We start from the raw sequence: 23,573 nt of genomic DNA on the forward strand, positions 1-23,573 counted from the left end.
AGGCAAATAACTTCACATTTAAGGGTATAAATAGAACGCCATGGCAATAATCACATAGGATGACTATAGAGTAAACAAATTACCAGTTAGAGATATAGTGTGTCTGATATGCTGCACCACACTACTTACCAATAAAAGGATACCCTCCAACCAGTTCGATCGACCATCCTGGATCAAGTAGTTCACAATGAGCACACTTGCAAATAAAATGACAGTTTCAAAGTCTTCAAAGAACAGGGTCATAGGTTGATTGATGGCCCAGCCAGCCAACACTAATACAGGTGTAACCAACAAGCCAATTTGAAGCGAGGACGAGATGGCAATGCCAATACACAGGTTCATCTTGTCCTTCATGGCAAATGTGACAGCACTGACATGTTCAGCAGCACTGGAAACTGGTAGTCAGTGTACAAGATAACACGATGGAACCCATTACGACTTACTTTCCAACGATGGGCAAAAGAATGAGACCCACAAATGTTTCATTGATGCCCCACTTTTCAACTACACCTTCGATACTATGAAAAAAACGAGATGAGTATACCATGAATCAGACTACAAATAAAAACATTTACGCTCCAACAAGGTACTCTGCATGGACGGATACAACACATGCGACAATCAAGAGTCTAATATGGGTTAAACAAGTTCAAGGTGAGGTTAACTATCAAACAAACAAACAACAAATAGAACACGCGGAAACTTACGATCCGACAGAGAAGGGCAGTGTAGTGGAAGGCACCTCTGTTTCATCCTCTTCGTCCTCATACTAAAAATACAAACTGGTTAGCAAAAAAAAAAAAAAAAAACCGAGCTAATTGTTTCATCTCTTTTTTTGGTTGTACCAAGAAAGTATGTGTCTTGAGCTATTTCATAGTGGTTAGTGTTTGTTTCTTACGCCCAAGCATGTCTATCTATTATCAAATGTGTGTTACCTGGAAGAGCAAATAGAGGATATACACAATCAACAGAACAATGGAAACACCATGACTCAGTTCGAGAATACTTTCAACAGTGTCTTCCTCAGGTGTAGAAGCAGAAAATGCAGCAGGAACCAGAAGAGACAATGTAGTTACAGCCAAAAGGGAGCAGGATGTTTGAGCAGCTGGTACTTTGTGTTACCACAACATGTCAATCTCTCACTCCTTAATCATAATTACCTGTAACATTGAACTTTTGCTCAGTTCGATTGATACCTCCCAAAAAGAAACAAAAACCGAGCACCTACAGTAGATTTTGATAAGAAGCTTGTTTCGCTTCAAAAAACGAACAGTTACTTACGAGTAGAAGATTCGACAAGATGGAACCCAAGACAGAGGCTGCATCAAATCAGTTAGCATTGCATGACCACAAGACACGCCAACTCTACACTTGCCTTGGACTACACGGATCAACCCCTCTTTCAATGCAATGACACCCAAGATTAATTCAACGGCATTACCAAACGTAGCATTTAATAAGGCACCGATAGTAGAACCAGATCGAAGAGCAATCTCTTCCGTAGCTATACAACACATTAGATTTGCATTCAAACTCATTAAGAAACCGGTTTAACTGTACCGAACCCAAGCAATTTTGCTAAGGGAATGATGGCAATAAAATTGAGCGTAAAGACAACAGTAGGAGATGCTTCCAGAACGGAAAACACGATGGCGATGGGTACAAAGATCAAAAAGTAATTGATATACGACGAAAAGACTGTGACCTTGAAGGAGGACCAAAATGTAGGCTCTTGATGGACGTCAGGTTGTCCCAACAAAGGTTCGTTTTCGTTGCTCATGTTATGATATGAAAAGTGAATGGGAAAGAAAAGAAAAGTAAACGGCTGAAAAATGGAAGCAAGCGGTTCAGCCTCTCTTTATATATGCCTTCAAAATCGTGTATCGTCGTAAATGTCGGATCAGAAAGTTCCCGCTCTTTAATTTGGGTTTTGTTTGTTTCAGAATAGTACCTGAATCTTCCTCACGAACGCAGCAGCATTGAAGATGAACCTTAATTCAAAAAGTGTTACATATATCGATTGATTTGTTTAAATACCTCAATCCTCGTTATCATACATACGATACCACAAATAAGAAATCTGAATGTTTCTTTCTTTGCTCGCAAATCATAAACAAATACTCATAAAAGGTGAGGCTTTGAGCATACAGTCTGCACAAATCCGTCTGGCACGGCGCATGGAATATAGAATGCAAATCCATTTCGTCGCTTGCAACAGTATAATACATGGTTGTGTATGTGTTTTTAGTTTGTATATGCCATTCATCTGAGCTTAGCATGTGCATAGAATGAAACAATAGAATATTTAATATCCCTAGACATCTGAGATGCCATTATGTGAATACAAGTTATAGAATAAGCTTGCCATTCTTACAGAACAGATTGAAAAGTATTGAATTGAATTTGATTCTATTTACTAATAGTAGCCCTACTGCTAAATATACTAGAAATAAATAAAAATGATTCAATGTTACTATTCATCATGGCCAACCACCATCAATCGAGTAATTGGAATTGTACGTCCCATGCTGATAGCAAAGTATATCACTGTATCAGATATCTGCCAAGAGTATCAATTACAAGAACGAGCTAATGCGATCATTGAATGTGCATGCTAAACCAAGCCGAAAAACCTCTTTATTTTTTAATAAAAAAGAAATAGATCAGGGCACCAATAGAGAATATGCAGTTGAGACCTATATGGCTGGTTAAGGCAATGATGGCAGACGTTGCTGCTATAATACCTAATTGCTGTTACAGGTATACAATTAAGCTATCTATGATCAATTATATGTGATAAGGATATCAAGGATATTATGAAAGGTGTTGAATTCATTGGGATTGCCAAACACATTATTAAGAAAAAAAAACCATTAAAGTTCATCTGATTTGTTGATTAACGTATATTTATGGATTAGAGAACCAAATGGTGGTTGTAGAATTGACACCTGTAGGGCTAATTACTTCATCACCCTCTGAAGTCCATACATTTTTCTTTGTACCTGCTGTCAAATAGTACACTACTACTCTGCGCTTCAATAAAAAGTTTTAACTTGAAGATCTTGAAAATTGCCCGCAAAAAAAAAAGCTTTCCCTATAATATAGCTCTAAATAAAATACACATGAGATCTAAATGTTTGAACTGTCTATGCCACTATATGACACAAGTTGATGACTTAAAACCATCATTTCCCTTCTGGAGTGTAACTAAATTGTGAAAAAAAAAATTTATGTATATGATTAACATAGCAAAAGTCAATAATATCAAGGTGCCTAGCTAGCTCAGTTTAAAGATTGTTTTTATTTATATACAATGTTTTATAATTGGGCACTCGGTATGAGCCTATGTCATAAAACTAGTAACTATATAGACTAAAGAAAGAAAACCTCAACAGAGACAACGGAAAAGATGAGGAAAAAGGTTTGAAATGGCAGTAAAAGAGCAGAAGGCTACTTGTAGTGGCACGATTGATCTTGAGGGATGAACCAACGGATGAGAACTTTGATTTGACTTACCACCGAGGCACCGCACAAAGAAAACAGTCGGCCAAACGTTCATCTCAGTTAGCCATGAGAGGGAGGATAGAACCACAATGATCCGGGATCTGGATCAGGGGCGATAGTAGCCAAAGGGTGGACCAGATAGTCGATTGCATGAAGCAAAGACAGCAACGCAAACCAGCATACTGGAGGACCAGCAGCCTAGCTAGCTCAGGCGAAAATTTGTGGTTGTTTATTGATTACAATGAATTACAGTGTAAAAAATATAGACTTATATGCATGCGATCTTTGGATCATTAGTTGCAAGTCCTGGGAAGCGACGTACAGCAAAAAAGCTTGAATTGATAGTTTGATCTCCATGCAGGAACAACATGCAGGAACAACATGCAGGGACGACATGCAAGTGTCCAAAAAAGGAATAGGTCCTAAACTAAAAATTAAACTGGTAAAAAAAAGAAGTAGAGGCAGGAAAAAGGAGTAAAACAAGTGAGATAAAAGGGTAGAGAATAGGAAGCTATGGTGTATGAGACATGCAATTGAGGATACCTCAATGTTCAGGCAGCAGCACAGACAAAATAAACCCACAGACCTCAGTGGCACAAAAAAAGCAAGAAAAAAAAGGAGAAAACGAGGCATTTGCATATAGCAAAACGAGTAGAGAGACAAGGACCAAACGAGAAAGAAGCAGAGAAGGAGGACAAAGTGAATACAGACACTACCACAAAGGCAGCAGAAACAGAAACAATGACAGTGGGGATGAGAGAGCAAAATTTCAACAACAAGGTGCCAATCAGTTATCAGAAGACTCTGACATTTCAAGATCCTTGGTAGCAGAGAGAGTTGGGGAGACAGCATAAGCCAAAAGAGAGGCAGTTTCAGCATCATGATGCAAGAGGTAGCCAAGATAACTCAAACGTTGTTTCTTGGCTAAACGCTCTTGATCAGAGGATGGGGATGGTGGTTTAGCAGCAGCAGAGGAGGAGGAACGAGCAAGCATTTCCTCTTTCAAAATGGCTTCAAATTGGGCTTGGTTGATGCGATCATACAAGAGAAAAGAACGGGCAACAGAAATACGAACAGAGCGACGGACAAAAGACAGCGAACGAAGACAGCGAAGGTTTTCGACCTCAATGGCCTTTTGGATACGCAAATCAGGAGAGAGAGAAGCAAATTTGGGATCCTTGAGATTGACTGGATTACATGGATCAAAGTCAATCAACGGAGAACAGCCACGACCATGGAGATGCATGGCTTTGGTGAGGGTGAGAACATAGTCATTATGAACAAGAAAAGAAATTACATTCTGTACAGGATATTGGATATCCAGCACACGAGAGTTATTCAATCCTACGCCTTGAACAAGGCGACGCAGCTCAGAAAGACGACGGCAAACAGGAGTAGCAAAGTAGATGAATTGATAACCTGATGGTATATAACTTTGGGGAGCAAAAAGACGAGCAAGAGTAGCGGATGTCTTGGCGGCAGATGGAGGAGTTGTTGATCCAAAATCAGTAGAAATGTTGATGATATCAACTGATGTTTGTGGATGGTGGTGATGAGAGGTTGGAGAGGGTGTCATTTTCTTTGTTTTCAACTGTTGAGTGAAATCTACAGCGAAAAAAGGTGGAGATCTTGAGGAACTGGGTCGTTTTTGACCAGGAGAAAGAGAGGACGCAGAGCTTGATGTCTGGTTTACTTTGATGTAGTTTGTAATGGTGTTCTTGATATGTATTGTATGGATTTGTAGAGTTAAATCAATTTTTCAATATTACTTAGTTTCAATGTATTAAAAAAATTGGTTAACGAAAACGTCGTGCCTAAATTTAGGTTTAAGCCAAATTTGAAGAAAGCGACTAAAAGGCGCCAGCACATACTCGAAGGTTCTGGAAACTGATAGCAGCAGACATTGATCTGATTATCAGTTGCTATATCAAGTATTATATCTACTCGAAAGTTCAATTGATTAAGTAATTATCGATCGTAGAAATAGTATAAATATAAGTTGTAAATGCAATCAATAAACAGTATCTTCGAACATAATCTCAATCTATTAGTTACACTCTAAGTTATTTGTTAACTCCTACCATTGGATCTATCTATCAAGACGACAAAAATATGGATGGCCTAGCTAGCTCAGTTTAATATTGGTTTTTATTTATTTACAAATGTAGTCAACTGCGGAATCGGTATGATCATATATTGCAAGACTAACAGTGATTCGGCGGGAAAAAGCATGTTTAAATTAAAGGTTGAGGGGAGCTGCTAACGGGAGGGGACCAGTATTGAAAACGGCATCAAAACCCACCAGAGAAGAGAAACAGAAGAAAGAATGGCAATGGCCGCGCCGCAAGACGGGGGAGATGAACAAGACACAAGGTAGAAACCGGCCAGACGCACAGCAGCACATCTAAACGTGCGAGCACAAGTATTGAGTGATATACTAAATTAGAAAGGCGGAAAATATAGATTGCCTAGCTAGCTCAATCGGTAGAGCGTGAGACTCTTAATCTCAAGGTTGGGGGTTCGACCCCCCCGTTGGGCTTTCTTTTTTTATAAAATTGGCTTTCAAAAACGTCTCATGCTATTGCTCAACATCTACATTGTTCTTTTTTTTTATCTGCTGTTACAGGCGAGTCGGTAGTGGTCGAAATAGTTTTGATAAAAGAATATGAAAGGGATATTAAATTAGCCAAAGCAGATCTAACTATCAAATGAGCACCAGGTTTATAGTTGTCCAACTAGAATAAACAAGTAAACAGAAGTAAAAGTAGAAAACAGAAAGTATTACAGAGATGTATATAAAAGAGTTTACAATAAATCTATTATAATATATGATATGTATAAAGAATTCAAGGGGTATTACAAATAACAGATGTTTGATATAAGAAAAGAAGTAAATATAACAACTAATGAGCTTTATAAAAGATGTGTATTGAAATATTGGTAGAGTATAAGATGATTTTATTGATTGATTTTGAGAGTCATGCTTTTATACTATTTTGCTATTCTTTTTGTCTGTAATTATGTCCTGGTTAGTATAGGATTGATTTGTGGTCTGATAATATTTCTGTCCTGATATCTTTCGATGAATGAAGAATTGCTTACTTTATTTACAAGGGTCAAGGTATATGGTTTCGTATGATCTGATTATGTATGTGGAATACATCCACTATGATCTGCTTTCCGACAGTTCATCCAGTTACCAGATTTAGATAGAAACTGTATGCACACTGGATTAGATGTACGATATCAATTTATACTATAAGAAGATATGGACTTCAGATACGCTAGTATTATAAGATTCATACTATATAAGATATAGGCTATAGATGGCACCACGGACATGGATGGCGCTATAGACTTGTACTTGTATTCCGACATTGACTACGGATGTTTACCATATCTGGATAGGCACCAAGATTAATGCAATATGAGCTTGTTGCTTCAGATGTGCACTTTATGATCCACGCTATAAGACACATGCTTATATCCGTGATACTAGCTACAGATACTTTATGTACTACAGACTTGTACAATATATGAGACATGCTATAGACATGCATACGATATGCTATAGACATGCCATATATCCAGATACATGCTAAAGATGTATGCTTAGCGATATACACTCAGATATGTACTATTAATATAGACTAAGAAGACTGTACCTATCGGATACATGCTACTAGATCGATATTAATTATCCTTATAGAAAGGATAGATCAGGGTACTTCGGATGAGAGTCCAATTATTCATCCAGACATAGCTAAATCATGATTAGCTTGCTGGAGTTGTCTTTTAGTATGATTAGACATTAGTTGATCTGAGTTGACTTATTTGTCAATCTAATTAATAGAACTTTTATCCATTGTTATAGTATATAAGAAGGATCATCTACCTGGCCAGTAGAGAGACTTCAGTTTTACTTTACACCTGTCAGTTTGATAATAAAATATACCTTTATCAAGTTGACTTTACTGTTTTTTTATTCTTTTTTTTCGTGAATTTTAGTCTATAAAACCTCAGATTTCACAACAACCATGCTACCTATGCATATTTCAATTGCACCATCGTTTAAAGGGGGTGTAGGATAAAAAGGGTGGATAAAAAGTAAGGGTGGATCCGAATAATAGATAAACCGTGGGCGGGTGTACGGGGCGTAGGTAGGGGTAGGGTGGATATGGTGTAGTTAGAAATGGATGGATAGATTATATTGCATTATACGTACATCCTCGACAGGGCAGAGCAGTAAAAGTTTTTGACATGTAGGATCAGGCACTTCATTTTGTTCATCTGCCTTATTATATTTCTTCAATACTTTAAGCAACATGGACAACTCTAGTTATGAAATAGAGTATGATTTCTTCAATCAATTTGTTGACGAAACCGTTGAAGAAGTCCTTCCCGCTGCATTTGACTGCACCACCAATACATTCGGAATCAAAAGATTAAATATTGGATGGGCCTTAAAAAAAAGCCACAGCAAAGCTTAAAACAAGTACAAACCAGTTGAAAAACTCGCTGAAAATGAGAGCCGTTACGACAGAAAAATCCATAAAAAGTGCGCTGGTGCTTTGCGATGCATTAGTCTGCAGTGCAAAAGACCTGAATGGGTCAAAGATCAACGACCTCCTGTTGACCGGAAAGACGAGCTTGGCTGCTTCAAAAAGTTTCAATGCCCATACTGTGAGGCGCCATTGAAGCGGATCGACTGTGGTGCTGGTGCAACTTTTATCTTCCGTGTAACTGATATTCGCAGAGAAGACAGAGGCAGCACAGTTACAATGTATCAAGAGACAACCGAGAAAAAAAGCACACTCATTCTATCTACAACTCGCTTCATCTTGATAGACACGAAAAAAAAAGAGTTAAATAATATGGTCAAAGATAGGCCAAACATCACTACTGCTGCTATTGCTGGCATCGATCCATCTACTGGCGCCATCACAAAAAGCGTCAGAGAAATCAACAGTGTAATGGCAAATCATGGACGCACCAAGTATGAGATCCGGAAGTCGAAGATCCAACAAGATCTATATTTTACCAAGGAAGATGTGGTAGCTGCCTTTGAAGATCTTGATGAGAAGTATCCAGGCTTCATGGATTCAGCACAGATTATCCCTAGCAAGTTTTTTGTGAGCTTCTGTTCACCTGAAATGCTTCAGCGTAATCTCCCATTCGCAGATCAACCGATCATAACAGATGTCACTTTCAAGGCTGTCCCAAAGGGCTATTATCTATGCTCAAGTGTCATCTATATCGAGCAACTCCTGAAGCATGTCGTGTTTTATCAAGCGATAGTCAGAAGCAGCACTACACATGTTTTCAAAGAGTACTTTGTTGCTTTGTTTAGAAAATTTGATGTCAAAATGGAGAGGTTTTTGGGAGTCATTATGGACTTTTCAGCTGCCCAACGCGAAGGTTTAATACTAACGCTCAGGGATAGCTTTGGTGTCAAGCAGCACAATACATTACCTTTTTTAAAAGGATGTTATATGCATTGGATGCAATCAGTCAAGCGCATGTCCAACAACCACCAAGTTGTCAAGCCAAATGAGATTGATACCTTCTTGAAACTAGTCCATCTGTTCCGTACCACAAGAAATAGTACCGAACTGGTAAGGAGCTTTTGACCTTGTTTCCCAACTGTAAAAAGTGGTTGCAGTGGTGGCTCCAACCTGGTGTTCAGATGCAAGTCTTTGATGAAGGACGACTTGAGGCAACACAAGAGCCGCACATCCAATGCAATTGAGGCGTTCCATAGCGCCTTGTACAAGTTGATGCCAGAAAAAAGACAGCCCGTTTCCACAAGCTTAAGACTTTTGTTGCAGGTCGCCAAGCGTGATAGAATGATGTTGTTGATGGATTTTTATGACAATAATATCCGACCACATTACGGAAACAAACCCAAGAAGCCAACAAAAAAGTATGCAACTCTGTATGAAATTAATGACGGCCGTGCGCCAGATAACAACACTGCACTCTTTGGCACCAAGAAGAGAAAACAAGAAGTGGTGCTCATTAGCGATGCTGAGGAGGATGGTAAACGCAAGGCCAAGAAAGCAAAAACCCGTGATGTTAGTTTGGATGCTGCCATAATTGAGCATCTGGATGAAGCTGATGAAATGGAGAGGAACTGTCCCAAGATGGATGATTTTCCAGATGATTTTCCAGATGATGATATCAGTGATGAGAAACTGTTCCTTGAATTACTCTCAGACAACGAATGCAAAAGCGATAAAGCAGAAAATGTATTTGGTAGAACTGAGAACCTAGATAAAGACATTAAGGATATGTTTGATGGTAAGGATGCTTACAATAGTTTCTGATTGCTGTGGCTGTAACGTATCATTGATATTTTAGACCTTGGAATTCCTGTTGAAGATGTTGTCGACTCAAATGAAGAATCCAAATTGTTCGTTATTAATCTCGTATCATCTTCCTCTTTCTCTTCCTCTTCTTCTTCTTTAATGAAGACCAAATGCAACCTCCCGTCAGTTTTACAACGCAAGTCTGAGCCTATCTCATCCAATATGAGAGCACTATCCGATTCTAATTTTTCATTGCCTTCGCCTCCTTCGAACTTACCCTTTCCTGCAAGTGATGGTACACGTATTGATCTTACGATTCAAGGAATTCAAAAATCTATATCTGATACAGTAATTGATCTTTGCTCTCCTCCAATGCCCCATGAGACTTCGACATTAGTAGCAATCGAACCCAATACAAGCGATGAGACCAGGATGACAAGTGAGTCTCGACTTGAAAATGAGTTATCTGCCACTGTCGGCTTCTTGGTACCACAAAAATTGGTGTCTCTTCAAAAATATCAATGGCTCGTAAAGGATTACAAAAATAACGATCCAGGGAAATACTCGTCTTTACCTGTTCCTACGTACATTTTCCCCAACCAAAACAACTCTTGTTTTATCGATGCATCTTTTGAGCTCCTGCTCAATGCCGTTCTTCCGTTTGTGGATATGTCTTTCGCTGATGTTGTGCCAGAAGGGCTACAACTGTCTATAAAGATTAAGGTATTCTTGATGGGTAGATATGTCTGCGTTGTGCAGCAACATGGACAAGCTATGATAATTGAAGTGCATCTCAGCTATCTAAATACTGAGGTTCACCAGATGTGATAAGCGTTGTACAAGATAAATTGCTACTTTGGCATTCAGAACTTAGTATAAATAGAATAACTCTTGTCTTCATCAATAAATCTTTAGTTTTTGTGTCTGATCTTATTCAAATAAGTCTTTTCTTGTTTTTATAATATCGAACATTTTTTATAAGCTACAAATAATAATCCTTTTATTCTTTGTGCTTAACAGCTGACCACCAAAGCAATGCCTATGGTAGTCTTCTTGTCGATGCTTATTATGAATCTTATTCCCAGCAGTCTCGTTTTGGTATTCGTGCAGCTACTCTTACAGCAAGACAGTTTGTTTGGAATATGACAGAATACAAGATTGTCTCTGGTGTTCCCCGAATGATCAAGACATTCCCGAAAGGCCATGAAGGTGATACTCACAATTTGGCGAGCAAGATACTACAGCGTTTGTCGGGTGCCTTTGCAAGCAAGATTTGTACATTTCCGTCATTGCAAAGTGAAAGAAAAGTGTCTTGCTCTGTAGAAAAAGCGCATGCATATGCTAGAGATGCCTTTTTTGAGTTTATCTACATGATTCCAGCTACTATCGTCAAGGAATTGAAAGACTGTCGTGGATTTATCAATGAAGCGGCACTGGACGTGAAATTCAATGACTTGTTCAGAGAGAAGGTGCTCGAGGAACATCAGAAAGGAAAGTGTAACTTTCCAGGGTGCGATGGAGTTTCGACATCACTCAAAATACTACCTCAAGATGATCAGTTTCTCGAGTTCCTGTTCATACAAGATGGTGCAAACTTTGTCTCTGGACGAACAGCAGGAAAATATGTTTACCTGTCTACATATATCCACATATCACAGACTTTAAAATACAAATTGCACGGTAGAGTCTACTCGACTTGCTATGATGGTAGGCATTTTTATACAAGATGCTATAAGACAATTGGCGGAATTGTATACCTCGTAGATATTGACAATTGGAAACAGCAGCAAATGAAGGTGTTCACCTCAGATATAGACGTGGCAGAGCGTCTTTTGAAAGATATCTCTAACACGGTGTATGCATGTTATCGTATTTGCCAGATCAGAAAATAGATCTGCATGAATAAAATCTAAAATTTGACACTCATTTCACGTACTTTGTACCCCCCCCTACATCATATCCACCCTACCCCTACCTACGCCCCGTACACCCACGGCTTATCTATTATCCGGATCCACCCTTATTTTTTATCCTACACTGTTTAAAGGGCAAGAGCGGGGTCTCAAATTGGCCACAAACTCCGATATATGGGCTTGAATTGCTTTCAGCCGACCAATGAAAAGCCAGAAGCATTATATGAGCAATTGCCTATGATCAATAAGTTGCAACGAAAATTGTTTATGTTCTGTACAAGTTTGAAGCAAATATGTGCATTTCCGCACACAAAGTTATTTGAGCAACTAATATAGACTTAACAGGGTTGATATATGTGATTAACAAATACTCAATAAAGTTCGTTTGAAAAAAAAAAGTGAAGAGTAAATTGTTATTATTGCAAGGGAGATGAAGGAATCATATTATTATTTAGGTCATATTTAGGGTAAAGATCATTTCTGAGAGGCAAATGTATTACACGTTGTATAATACATGAGAAGATTTGAAAACGAGCAGAGATGCGTAGTAGATTGAGATTTCTTTATTTAAGCAGCACTAAGGAACATAAATGGTGCCATCCAATGGCTAACCTATATCCTGGTTCTTAGAGTGTGGTAGCCTATGACCCTTCGTCCCTGAATGTAGTCTTCAATTCTGACAAATGCTCTTCCATCAAACCTACTAGGAAGAACATTCTATCCTGGATCAATTCTGTTGTCTGTTCCTGACTGGTGGTCTATGAGCTCTTACGCGGTACATCCTCGTTAATTAGTTCAAGGCTTATATAATTATTCCGCATTCAAGATCAAGGTCCTATTGCTGCAGCACTGTCAATTAACTATAAATACCTTCGAAATTTACCCTAGTTTTAGTCCTTATTCAATCTTGGAATAACTTAATAAATATATTCAGTTCTAATTGTATTTCCTCTGTCTATATTTCGTTATTCTAAGCATAATAAACGTGTATCCAAATAGATATAATTTAAATTTTTCTATGTTCGAGAATAAGTTAATAATATGCAGTTTGTTGATCGGGTATCCATCACAAAGTTTAGGATAAGGGATATCTTTAAGTTTAATATATGGAAAGTTATAATACAGGAAGTGCTTTAGCACAGTGTGCTTGCTATGTTATTGCAACAGTAGGTTCTGGCTATCCTGCCACCAAACAATCGTTTTGGCCGTTAAAAACTATAGTACAATGCTTTATGTTATAAGGAGAGAACCTTTTCCTCAACTGGAAATGCACAATAAGGCTATAAAGTAATTTAATTTTACAGCTTCTTTCCAGAAAAATTGCTGCTGTATACATCAAATAAATCTAATAGACAGCTAGTATCTTTTGCATCACTGATTTTGGCATACTATCTACATAGAAAAACGTCCTAACAAAAGCGGTTATTATAGCATACCAAGGTTAGGGCTGTCTAGGATTGGACTTTGAAACATTGATGCGAGCTCTGAAAGTCGCATGTCGCTATGACAAAAAAAAGGTGTAATTGGATTTCAAAAATTCGAAGGCTTATTGTTAAGAAAGAAAAGCAACGTTGAAGCATGAATTTTATATGAGAACCTGTTGATTACGAATGATCACGAGTAATAGATTGATGGATCAAATGTTGGCAAAGGTTGCATGACTGAAAACCGCTTGTTGATGCAGCTTCATTGCGGTTTGGCAAAAGTTTTAAGCAATGCTGGGCATCTCACCAGGAGGAAAGAAGACCTTTTTCACGTCCTATGTTGATGCTAAAGACTTTTTTTATCAAAGAGATGATATGCCCACTTTGAAGGCTTGCTAAAGATGTAAAAGTGTTTTCAGTCGCTACATTTGTTGACAAATACTGTGTATTACTGGGCTATCACGGTTCGCTAGAACCCCATCAATTACTAGTAGCATGTTTATTTGAAGGTCTTCTCACAAATCAAACCGAGTTATGGGGGGTCCTCCTCTGCTGTAATGTACATGATATATTCCATCAAAATGCCTTCATTTAAAGTTAGTAGTATTGAAATGATGGGCGGGAGTATTCTCCCTTGGAGTAAAATAAGGATTGGTAATAAGAGCCGGCATGTTTAAATATGTTTTACAATAACTTGAATGCGCATTTGAGATCGTTTGTTCAGTATCGAATGGCTTATGTCCACCATATACGCTGTTGCTTGGAGGGATATACTCTGTAGGTTATTCACTTTTTACTTGTTATCATGGATCAGGCAAATTTTTAATTTTAAAGGCTTGACGTGTTAATATATATCTGATATACAGCCTAAATATCAGATAGCAATCCCAATTACTTCCTTTGATGAAGCAATTTTGATACAAGTTTAGTGGTTGGGCATGTTTTGCCTGAGTGATGTACAATATTATGGTCAAGTAGGCATTGAAAGGTTGCATTGAGAAAGTGAATTCACCTAGATTTTCTGATTTGGCTCAAGCATACAGTTTCATTTGCACTGTTATACAATAATTTGTTCGATAATTGTCAAATGTAATCTGGCAAACCCATCCCAATCACAGTGCTGGGTTCCGATGACAAAGTTTTCTCATAGCAATGTATAACAAACGAACAAGTTCAAGGGACATTCTTGGATCTGCTCTCCTCATGCAAGGCAATAGATGAACAAAAGCTCTTTCTCTGTGAAAACTCAAGTAATGATACGCAAATGTAAACTTTTCAATTTCCAACAAGAACCCAAAGTTGTCAGACATACAATGTCGCATAGCATGGTTTAGCACAGTTCTGAGTCTTTTCTCCATTTAAACAAAGCTGGATTCTGTGATACCCAAGGCTCCTTCACCCAATAACGGAATATGGTGGTATTGGTTCAAGACATTTGTAACATTTTTTGACAGTCAGGTAGAAAGGTTTACACACATTTAGTGCCGCAAAATATTTTCTTAAGGTTTCAGCTTTCTTCATAACACTCTCAGTCTTTTTACTCTTATCATTACATCTATTTATTGTGCAATTCGTTTACATTTGGAAATCTAATTTTCCTTCTACATCAAAAATATACCTCTAAAAACACAAAAAAAAATTCATTTATTTTTTCATACAAAAATATATGAGCAAATCATCAATACAGGTTGACAGTACACAGTCAGATTCAGATCTTTCATTGCAACTTTCAGACGCATCGTCTCTGTCATCTGATTCAGACTTGTCAGAAGCAAAGAGTCGCCGTAACAACAAAAAGACGGTGAAAAAGACAAAGGCAAAGCCAAGAAAGAAGAAGAAAGCAGCCAAGAAAGATGCTCAAAAGTATTGCATTTGCCGTAAAGGTTATGATGGCAAAGAATTCATGATCGAATGTGAAGACTGCAAAGGTAAGAATACTAAAATCTCTTTCATAAATCAAGACTGACCGGCATGCTGTTTGTCCAGAATGGTTTCATGGTGCTTGTGTTGGATTAAAGCCAAATTCTGTAAGCGATCATTATGCTTGTTCATCATGTACAAGCAAACGAAAACCAGTCAGTGCAGGAAAGACGTTGATACCACCACCAACAGCAGCAGCAACAAATCGGAAAAAATCAGTCATTGTTCTTCCTGTAGCAACGAAACCACCACCCACGCCGCCTCAGCCTATACCTGTGATTTCAACACTATCGATTCAAGACGACGATGAGGATGAAGACCTCGACGATATCTGTGTACTGTGTGATGGCGATTGCACATGTAACATTCAAGAAGCAGCCCCTCCTACCACAAGCACTGTCACTCTTGCTCCTTCTCCGCCTAGTCCTCCTCATCCTGCCCCACAAAAACAACCACAACAACCACCAGCAAAATTGCAAACCAAGATCAGTAAGTCAACAGGGCGAGAGAATATTCTGATTTGACAATATTAAAATAACCTATTTATAGTCATTCCCGTACCCAAGAAATCCAGCAAAGCCATCTCGAAAAAAAAATCAAGGAAATCCAACAAATGGACGGTACACAACACCACTACTAGCAACAGCCACGCCGATGATAGTGATGACGATAGCAACATTAGCATCAGCGATAGCGACGAAAGTGAATCCGATGATGAGCCTGTCGTGGTTGAAAGAGTTGGGATTGATACTAAAAAGAGCCACAAATCAAAGGCACCCAAGAAAAAGATGCTGCCCAAGAAATCTACACCAAGACGAGGCAAAAGCAAAACGGTGCTGGCCAACATTGTGCGTCAAAAAGCGCCTCCTACGAAAAAAGGCAAGGGCAAAAAAATGGCTGTCAAGTACCCATCAAGCAACGAAGAAGATAACGTTGATGGAGACCAAGAGGATTCAGACGAAGAGTTGATTGTGGACGATCTGGACGATTTGCTAGAAACAATGTCTCCACTTTCAGAGCATTCTTCCAATGAATCCGACAATTCACTGCTTGGTAGCGAAGAGTTCTTTACAGATGACGATGACTCTGATGTAGACCCCACTGAAAGTGATATCAATGCTGAATCGTCCATCACCATGTCGCCTTATGCCACCTCTTATGCGTCGAGTATTCATCTTGATTCGGGTGACGATGAAGACATTGAAAATGTCGAAACTCAAAAAATCATCAACGAATTGACGCTGGATAGTGACGAAGAGATGGATGATATGGATAGCGATATATTGGATGAGGACGGAGGCATGTTTGTGGAAGATGAATATGACGATGAAGATCAAGAAGATGAAGAAGACATGCAAGCCTACTATGCGCGAAATAACAGCCATTGGTCATCGTCGTCTGAAGAGGAAGAGGAGGAGGAGTTCGATTATACAACAGCTGTACCCAGTGAAGACGATGTTGCAAGCATAGACTCTGCTGATGACGATAAGACAAACCCACTGTTGCCACTACTGGATAGTGAGGGTAATTTGTACGACAGTATTGCTGCTGCATTTATGCAGGCTTTGATACCTATGGGAGGCGACAGCAACACACATGGCGGCGATACAACGACTGGAGCTAATACACCTGTCATGACAGACGATTATCAATTATCGGCTTTCGAGTTGACGAATGCATTAAGCGCCTTATCGGCCGAGACTTCACGCCAGCATAACGACATTCTTCTTAGAAGACCCTCATTACCCAGTAGTGCCGTTTCTGCAGCACGGCGAATGCGAGGCTCACAGGATTTCTCTACATCCGAGGCTTTGCGGGCACTTTCAGCGCTTGTGTCTGACGATCTACCACTTGCGCTTCAACCTATAGATGAAGTGGAAGATATATCAGAAGAAACTCACCCATCCAAAGGACCGCCTACGCCCAAGACAGTGACCGAGGAGACAACCAGTCCTGATATGCTACCAGCTCAACTAGCGCTTTCACTTTCAACTGATCTTAAACTGCAAGAACAAATTTTAGATATTCTTCAGGGAGGATCGAAGACGATTACGGAAGCAGCAGCCGGTAATCGAGAGAAGGACAAAGAAGGAGACGCAGCAGACAACAACCAAGAAAAAGTACCAATTACATCCAATACACCCACTAATAACCCTAATAATGCATCAACAACAGCAAAACCTATTTATACATCTAGACAAATCCTCCCAAAACCCTCTGGCAGTGGTTCTTATTTCCCCGCAATGTCGACATCCACATCTTCATTAGAACAGCAAATCCAAGAAGCTTGGATACAAAGTCTCACGTACGGCAACAACAACAGTAGCAACAAACGCAAAGCAACGCACGGCTTGGAAAACGACAAAAAGAGAAGGCCATCTCGATCAAATTCGCTGGGATCCAGTGCACATCAACAGCATTTACAACCATTGGAAACCACTTCATTCTCCACACCTGCGTCTCCCGCAGCCATCATTGATGAGTTAGAAGACATGAATATCCAGATTGACGATGATGGCGGCGAGCAAGACGACGCTAACGAAGAAGGAACAGCAGTATCCATGGATGATTTAGTGGATACATCACAACTTTATACTCGATCTTCGTCGAGATCACCTTCGCCTGAAATTGAAGACGCTTATTCTAGAGACTTGAGTCGATGGCAGCGTATTCCCATTGGAGCCTTTCGGTTGATGAGGTCAAAGAACAAGCTATGGCTTGAACGATAGCAGCTTTATTTAAATAAAAGTTCTTGTATATATAACACATTGCTTATTCTGTTGTTGAAGAGGAGGATGCTTCGCTGTTCTTTTTATCTTGTAATGCCTTTCTCCAGCGATCTTCTCTGTCAGATTTCATTTTATCCAAAGCGCTTCTGACTTCTTCTGAAGTGGTAGGAGGTTTCTATAGAGCAAATACGTCAATACAATGGGCATCCTAGTTGTTGGCTTGGCTGTCTTACATAGGTGGTATTGATGTCTGGCCAAAACTTGATGCCTTTTACATAATTATCATAGAATTCGGGTCCACCAAAGTAGAGCATGACGCCTACAGGAAAGAACACATAGAATCCAAACTAAAGAGCGTTAATCTCCAATACCAAATGCTGACTAGCAATAGCATACTTTGACTACTTCTAAGCGAGGTCCACCCATTTCTTGAATATATATATATACTAAAGTTGATCAAAGAAAAGCTGTATCCATCAATCAAACCCTGGCTGTGTCAACACCACACTCGTGACTAGGCAAACGAGTGCAATTTATGTGGTCCGAGAAAACAGATACTGAAAAACTTTTTTATGCAAATTTAGCAATGATGTCTGTGTGACACTTTCAAATGTTACAGATTCGTATATATAAAGGAAGGATACAACGAGTTTTCTAATAATTTAAGCATTTGAAGTATTTAATGGCACTAAATCACTAGTTTTTATTGTCATCGAGAAAGAGGATTCCGCTGTGGATCATGTGAGCAAGATGGCCCATGGTTGCTTAGGCATCTAGTGTTCATCGAGCAGAGCCAGGTACGAACCAACATTGGAAGCATCCTGAACAAGAATGCATCGTCCCAGTAGCCGACGAATTCTTTGAGAGCGCAGCGTCTGGAATGTAGAGAGTGATTGGGGAATACGGTATCCATATGACAACCCTACCCAGGCTTTCTTTTCATCCTTGGAATCATATGAAGAGATTACCAAGATCCATCAACGTGTTCTTTTTAAATTCCAGCCATTTATTTCCATATTGAATCGAGCTCACTGTAACCAAAAGGCGTGCATTTATAAATACGCAGTGGTACAAAATTTATGGTGACAATAGAATCATAGCAGCAGCAGCATTTGCTTGTAAAAAAAAAAGGGTATTTCATGGGCAACAAATCAGCTTTACTCCTGAATCAAGAAAAATAATAATATGAAATCTAAATGGATGCCAGCCTTTCAAGCTCCAACAAGCTCCCCTTTCTTTGGCATGATCATTTAGTACCAAGCAGCCACCACAGAAAAATGAATTTGCTCTTTACCGAAAAAGGGGGGCTAGCCCGCAATAGACGTATGGTTATTTTGAAATGTTCGATGATGAGTGAAGGGAAACAGTTGCTTTTAATTTTAATATGATGCTTGAACTGGTGTAACAATAACGAACAGGTATTAAAAAGTGGTAATTTCCCTCCTCTTTTCCCTCTCTCTCTCTCTCTCTCTCTCTCTCTTTTTTTTTTTTCTCTTTTCTTGTTTTCCCCTCGCTCTCTCTCTCTTTTGTTCTCCTTTCCAAACTATTTCATATAGCTTCAATGCCCTTTTTATCCTCATTAGACCGAGATGAAGAAGTGCCAGTAACTTCCACACCCATATTTGAAGGCCATCTCTCCATCAGAACAGAGAAAAAGCACTGGCAGTGGAGGTTATTCAGATTTGATGGATCCAATTTCACCTGCCTATCAACACGTAAAATCAAACTTCCACCCAATCACAGCGCATCATTGAAATCAATTGAATCCAGTTACTCTTTGACATCGCCCTTGTTAGCAACACCTAAAGATAAGAACAAGAGACTGGTGGAATCAAGCAAGACAGAATTGAAATACTATCAATTGCCTGAATGGACTATAGATGTAGCCAATATCTCTGCAATTTCAGTTCTAAAAAGAGCTAAAAAGAATGCATTGCAACAATCCAATTCAAAGTGCTTCTCCATACGTACATTTGATCAGAAATACTACATCTTGAAGGCTCAAAAGCAGAAGGATTTAGAACGATGGTTGTTTGTACTAACCAAAATGTGGAAGTTTACACAAGCTGTAAAGAATCAAGTGCAGCAACTTCAACAGCAACAGCAACAACAACAACAACAACAATTCTATTACCCAACCCTTCCAAATGCAACAACAACAACAGCAGCAGCAGCAGCAGCAGCAGCAGCAGCAGCAGCAGCAGCACATCAAGTGGCACAAGTACAGGCGCAGGCACAACAAGTACAGCAGCAGCAGACAGCTGTGCAAGCTGCTGTGGATGATAATATACCTCTTGTTCACTCAATTCAGCAATTTCCTAGACCACCTGCTCTTTCAGATGAAAAGATTAGAGTCATTGAAGAATGGCGCAGGTCGTTGGCTGAACTGATGGCTAGTGACCCATGCATCAAGGTATCCACACCACCTCCAATTGAACCTATACCCGATGACGATACCATGAGCGTATTTACCGACATGACAAGTGTCAGTAACAGACCTAAACCCATAAAACGAAGAGGCAACTCAAAGAGATCGGCTACTTCTCGCTCTCTCAGACGCAATAAAACGAATAGCACAGCACCTGCTGGTGCAACAGCAACCACATCGTCCAATCAACATCAGGAGTTGCCCTTGGAGGGTAGACCTGGACCCACATTAAGGAAAAGAAGATCAGACGATGTTCGAAATTGGATGAACAATGGCAGCAGTAATAGCAATGGTAAACAAACACTTGCACTCAATAGAGCAGCCAGTACATCCAGCAGAAGGAGAAAGCCAATGATTCAAAAACTATCCACTACTGATTTGTACCAGCAAGTGCCACTCAACAACTATTACTACAACAACCAATCCTACTATAACGCAAACAGCCAACTCAACTCGTCAACTTCACCAGAGATTATTCAGCACATGAACTTTTTTCAAGATGTCATTACTGTTTGCGACGACGACGTCTGTCCGTATGAACATCGTCAGCATCAGCAATACAATGTTCAGCAGCAAGACGACAATAAATTGAGATACCATACATCGGTGCGAGGCAAAAAGTTGATCCAAGTCAATCAAGGAGAAGACTCGATGCCTGCCGGAGTAACAGGTCATAGTGAATGTAAAGATGAAGGAGACGCGAGCCCTTGTATTGAGAATGTACAATTAAAAATAGAAGAGAAACAGCAGCAGCAGCAGTGTGCCTACACAGAGCAAGGCGAGCAACAAAAAGAATTAGGAGACGAATTAGGGCTATTATCAAGTCCAAATCAGGATAATATTAATATCATAAGACCCACTATCATTACTAGACGAGCGTCCATGCCACTCACAGATGACAATCTCTTGATGCAGCAACAATACCAGCAGCAATATCAGCAATACCAGCAGCAACAGCAGTATTTGTTTGATCAACAAAAGATGAATGCGCTGTCTCCACTGCAATTTCTGTCACTCACAGCTACCAAGAAGGAGCTAGAGAAATACAAAACTGCCAGCCACCATGACCAAGGCCAAGTTGAAGAAGAGGAAGAAGAAGAAGAAGACATGAGCTTGGCAGATTTGCAAAAATCATTGCGTCAAGTAGGGCTTCATCAACAGCAACAACATACACGGTCTCCATCAGCATCTTCTATACAAGATTTGCAAAAGAGATCATCCAGATATATGAACAACCCGTCTATTGTGGCGCCTGCTATACCACCGCATCAATACATCCAACAGCAACAACAACAACTACAGCAGTTTCACCATCCACAGCAGCAGTTGTACTTGTTTGACTATGATCAACAGAAACATTTGAAGCAGCAACAGCATCAGATGCAGCAGCAATATCACCACCACCAGCAGCAGCAGCAGCAACAAAAACTCAAAATGTTTTTACCCTCTACATCTTCATCTCAACAACAACAACAATCTCATCCTTATAGTAATAACATATATCCATAACTAATTAATTAATAAACAGCTCTACTTTTGCATTTTATTGTATTCAAATGACATCAAGCCTTGATTGTCGAAAGCGGTATTCGTTTGACATTTGCACACTATGGCGGGCTAGTGCTTCTTTTCTAGAAAAACAATGATGCAAGCTTTTAGAGCATTGTAGTATACATATATTATCAACCACATGTGCTTACAAACATTCACAGAGTTTACTCCTGCATACCGGTCCTTGGCTCTGCACTAGAATATGAACGCCAACCTTGAGATTGCCTCCCCTATTCTGCTTGTCGACACTAAAACTAGCTCTGCTCTAATCACTGCTAATCCTTTTGAAAATTTATCTCATCAACTACAAAAAAATACTATATTGAATTATTAAGACTGCAGTGTCTGTTTCAGCATTTCCAGATGACCAGATTTCTTTTATAGCAACACGTTTGTGCATTTGTACCAGCCACGGCTGTAAACAGTAGCTGGATTTTGAGAACTAAAAGAATTACTGAATATACAGTATGCTATTTACTAGCCAATCTATCTCGCTACTCCCGATGTCGGCGTCGTCCTGCGGGCTCTCGTCAAAGACTTTTTAAATCAGATATTATGACATTTTGTTATATCAATTATATTTTATACAACCAGTTATTAGTTAGTAAAAGAAAGGTTATATCAGAGCCAGGAGATGGAGGAGAGGAGACATCTTTCTCAGCACCTTTTTTTTGCTTATATCAATCGAGACCAATTATTATTGAGACAATATGAAAGAAAACTCAAGTTTTATGCAGCATTTGTACATCACAATTGCCGTTTTCTGATAATAGAATTGTCATAATATTCACTGCTGCTGACGCCCTTAATAAGATGCATAAGTAAATACAGGACTTGCGCAAGATCTACAGCGACTTTTTTGAGATATTGCCATTGCGAAAGACACCTTCATGAGTCAAAACTCCCCAAAGAAAGTATTTGCGCTAGTCAGCTGTCCTTTCAATTTCATAATACCCATTTAATCAGCATCGCAATCATCATTATCATCAACAGAAAGGTATTTAGGTCAGCCAGCAGCAATGCCATCCGCTAAAATCAATTGAAACTCAGTTTATTTTTTCTGCTCAAGATTGGACAGATATTGTCTTTTTTCGACTTCTTGAAGCTATTCTATAATATTCGACTATATAAACCGTGATGATCACCCTACGCTTCCTAATACATTATTGAAGTACTTTTCAAGGCGCTTCCCATGGTGCTAATTGTAATAGATGTTTTGACTGAAATTTTTGAGCAATTTGATAAAATATGAAAAGAGGTTTTTAGCGAAAATAGCTATATTTTGCATAGGAAAACCTCATAAAAGTGGTTTCAGAGGTTGCTTTGCATCGAGAGAAACATTTTGAATGAATATATACCATAGTAAAAGTCTTCATTTTTCAAGGTGAAAAATGCGATCGTTTGATTTTTGATGAAAGCCACGAGGTACCCCTCATGCTCTTTGGTCGATTTTTGGCCATGTTTTTTTTTTGGTCCAAAAAGTTGAGCAAAGGTATCAGGAAGTTACTAGTACTCAAGTACAATTGTTTGGTGTCATTCCGGTGGCTCAGAAAGATCTACATGTCAAGGCATGAAGGCTTGAAAGCTGTCAAGTTTGGTTATGCTTTTGCTGTATAGCTTTTGTTTACACGGCATGAATTACATCTTTGGCAGCTGAAATCTTCTGGAAGGGTAGTTCTGCAGCCTGATTCGAGTAGGAGACATATTGATTTTGGCAAAGCCAATTCATGCAAATTTTGATGCGCTATGTTGTTGGGTTCTCTTATAAATAATGGAGGAAATGAGAAAGCGAATTT

At 39.2% G+C, this 23,573-nt stretch overlaps 6 protein-coding genes and 1 non-coding gene across 7 annotated transcripts; 4 read left to right on the forward strand and 3 right to left on the reverse strand.

Moving 5' to 3' along the window:
* Positions 1–18: 18 nt before the first annotated feature.
* On the reverse strand, positions 19–1,780 carry ATC70_011594 (uncharacterized protein; the record flags this gene model as incomplete). Its single annotated transcript, XM_064830783.1, has 11 exons — positions 19–63; positions 130–388; positions 444–518; positions 576–629; positions 708–769; positions 846–866; positions 936–1,105; positions 1,161–1,224; positions 1,282–1,319; positions 1,376–1,504; positions 1,561–1,780. The coding sequence occupies 11 exons, from the start codon at positions 1,778–1,780 to the stop codon at positions 19–21; spliced, it is 1,137 nt and encodes a 378-aa protein (XP_064683285.1).
* A 2,511-nt stretch (positions 1,781–4,291) lies between these two features.
* On the reverse strand, positions 4,292–5,080 carry ATC70_011595 (uncharacterized protein; the record flags this gene model as incomplete). Its single annotated transcript, XM_064830784.1, has 1 exon — positions 4,292–5,080. The coding sequence occupies one exon, from the start codon at positions 5,078–5,080 to the stop codon at positions 4,292–4,294; it is 789 nt and encodes a 262-aa protein (XP_064683286.1).
* Positions 5,081–5,970: 890 nt separating this feature from the next.
* Positions 5,971–6,043, forward strand: ATC70_011596. Its single transcript has one exon. It is a non-coding gene; the product is annotated as a tRNA-Lys (tRNA).
* A 2,335-nt stretch (positions 6,044–8,378) lies between these two features.
* Positions 8,379–11,704, forward strand: ATC70_011597 (uncharacterized protein; the record flags this gene model as incomplete). Its single annotated transcript, XM_064830785.1, has 5 exons — positions 8,379–9,119; positions 9,198–9,804; positions 9,865–10,548; positions 10,833–11,519; positions 11,577–11,704. 5 exons carry the CDS (start codon positions 8,379–8,381, stop codon positions 11,702–11,704), a joined length of 2,847 nt encoding a protein of 948 aa, XP_064683287.1.
* A 3,111-nt stretch (positions 11,705–14,815) lies between these two features.
* TSA1_3 (cTPxI) lies at positions 14,816–17,798 on the forward strand (the record flags this gene model as incomplete). Its single annotated transcript, XM_064830786.1, has 3 exons — positions 14,816–15,077; positions 15,136–15,558; positions 15,619–17,798. The coding sequence occupies 3 exons, from the start codon at positions 14,816–14,818 to the stop codon at positions 17,796–17,798; spliced, it is 2,865 nt and encodes a 954-aa protein (XP_064683288.1).
* A 43-nt stretch (positions 17,799–17,841) lies between these two features.
* MAM3_3 (cell agglutination protein Mam3) lies at positions 17,842–18,224 on the reverse strand (the record flags this gene model as incomplete). The annotated part of the gene is made up of 3 exons (XM_064830787.1): positions 17,842–17,973; positions 18,032–18,145; positions 18,195–18,224. 3 exons carry the CDS (start codon positions 18,222–18,224, stop codon positions 17,842–17,844), a joined length of 276 nt encoding a protein of 91 aa, XP_064683289.1.
* A 1,135-nt stretch (positions 18,225–19,359) lies between these two features.
* ATC70_011600 (uncharacterized protein) lies at positions 19,360–21,735 on the forward strand (the record flags this gene model as incomplete). Its single annotated transcript, XM_064830788.1, has 1 exon — positions 19,360–21,735. The coding sequence occupies one exon, from the start codon at positions 19,360–19,362 to the stop codon at positions 21,733–21,735; it is 2,376 nt and encodes a 791-aa protein (XP_064683290.1).
* Positions 21,736–23,573: the final 1,838 nt, after the last annotated feature.

This window comes from Mucor velutinosus (assembly GCF_035048745.1).
Source record: "Mucor velutinosus strain NIH1002 chromosome Unknown tig00001564, whole genome shotgun sequence".
NCBI lineage: Eukaryota > Fungi > Mucoromycota > Mucoromycetes > Mucorales > Mucoraceae > Mucor > Mucor velutinosus.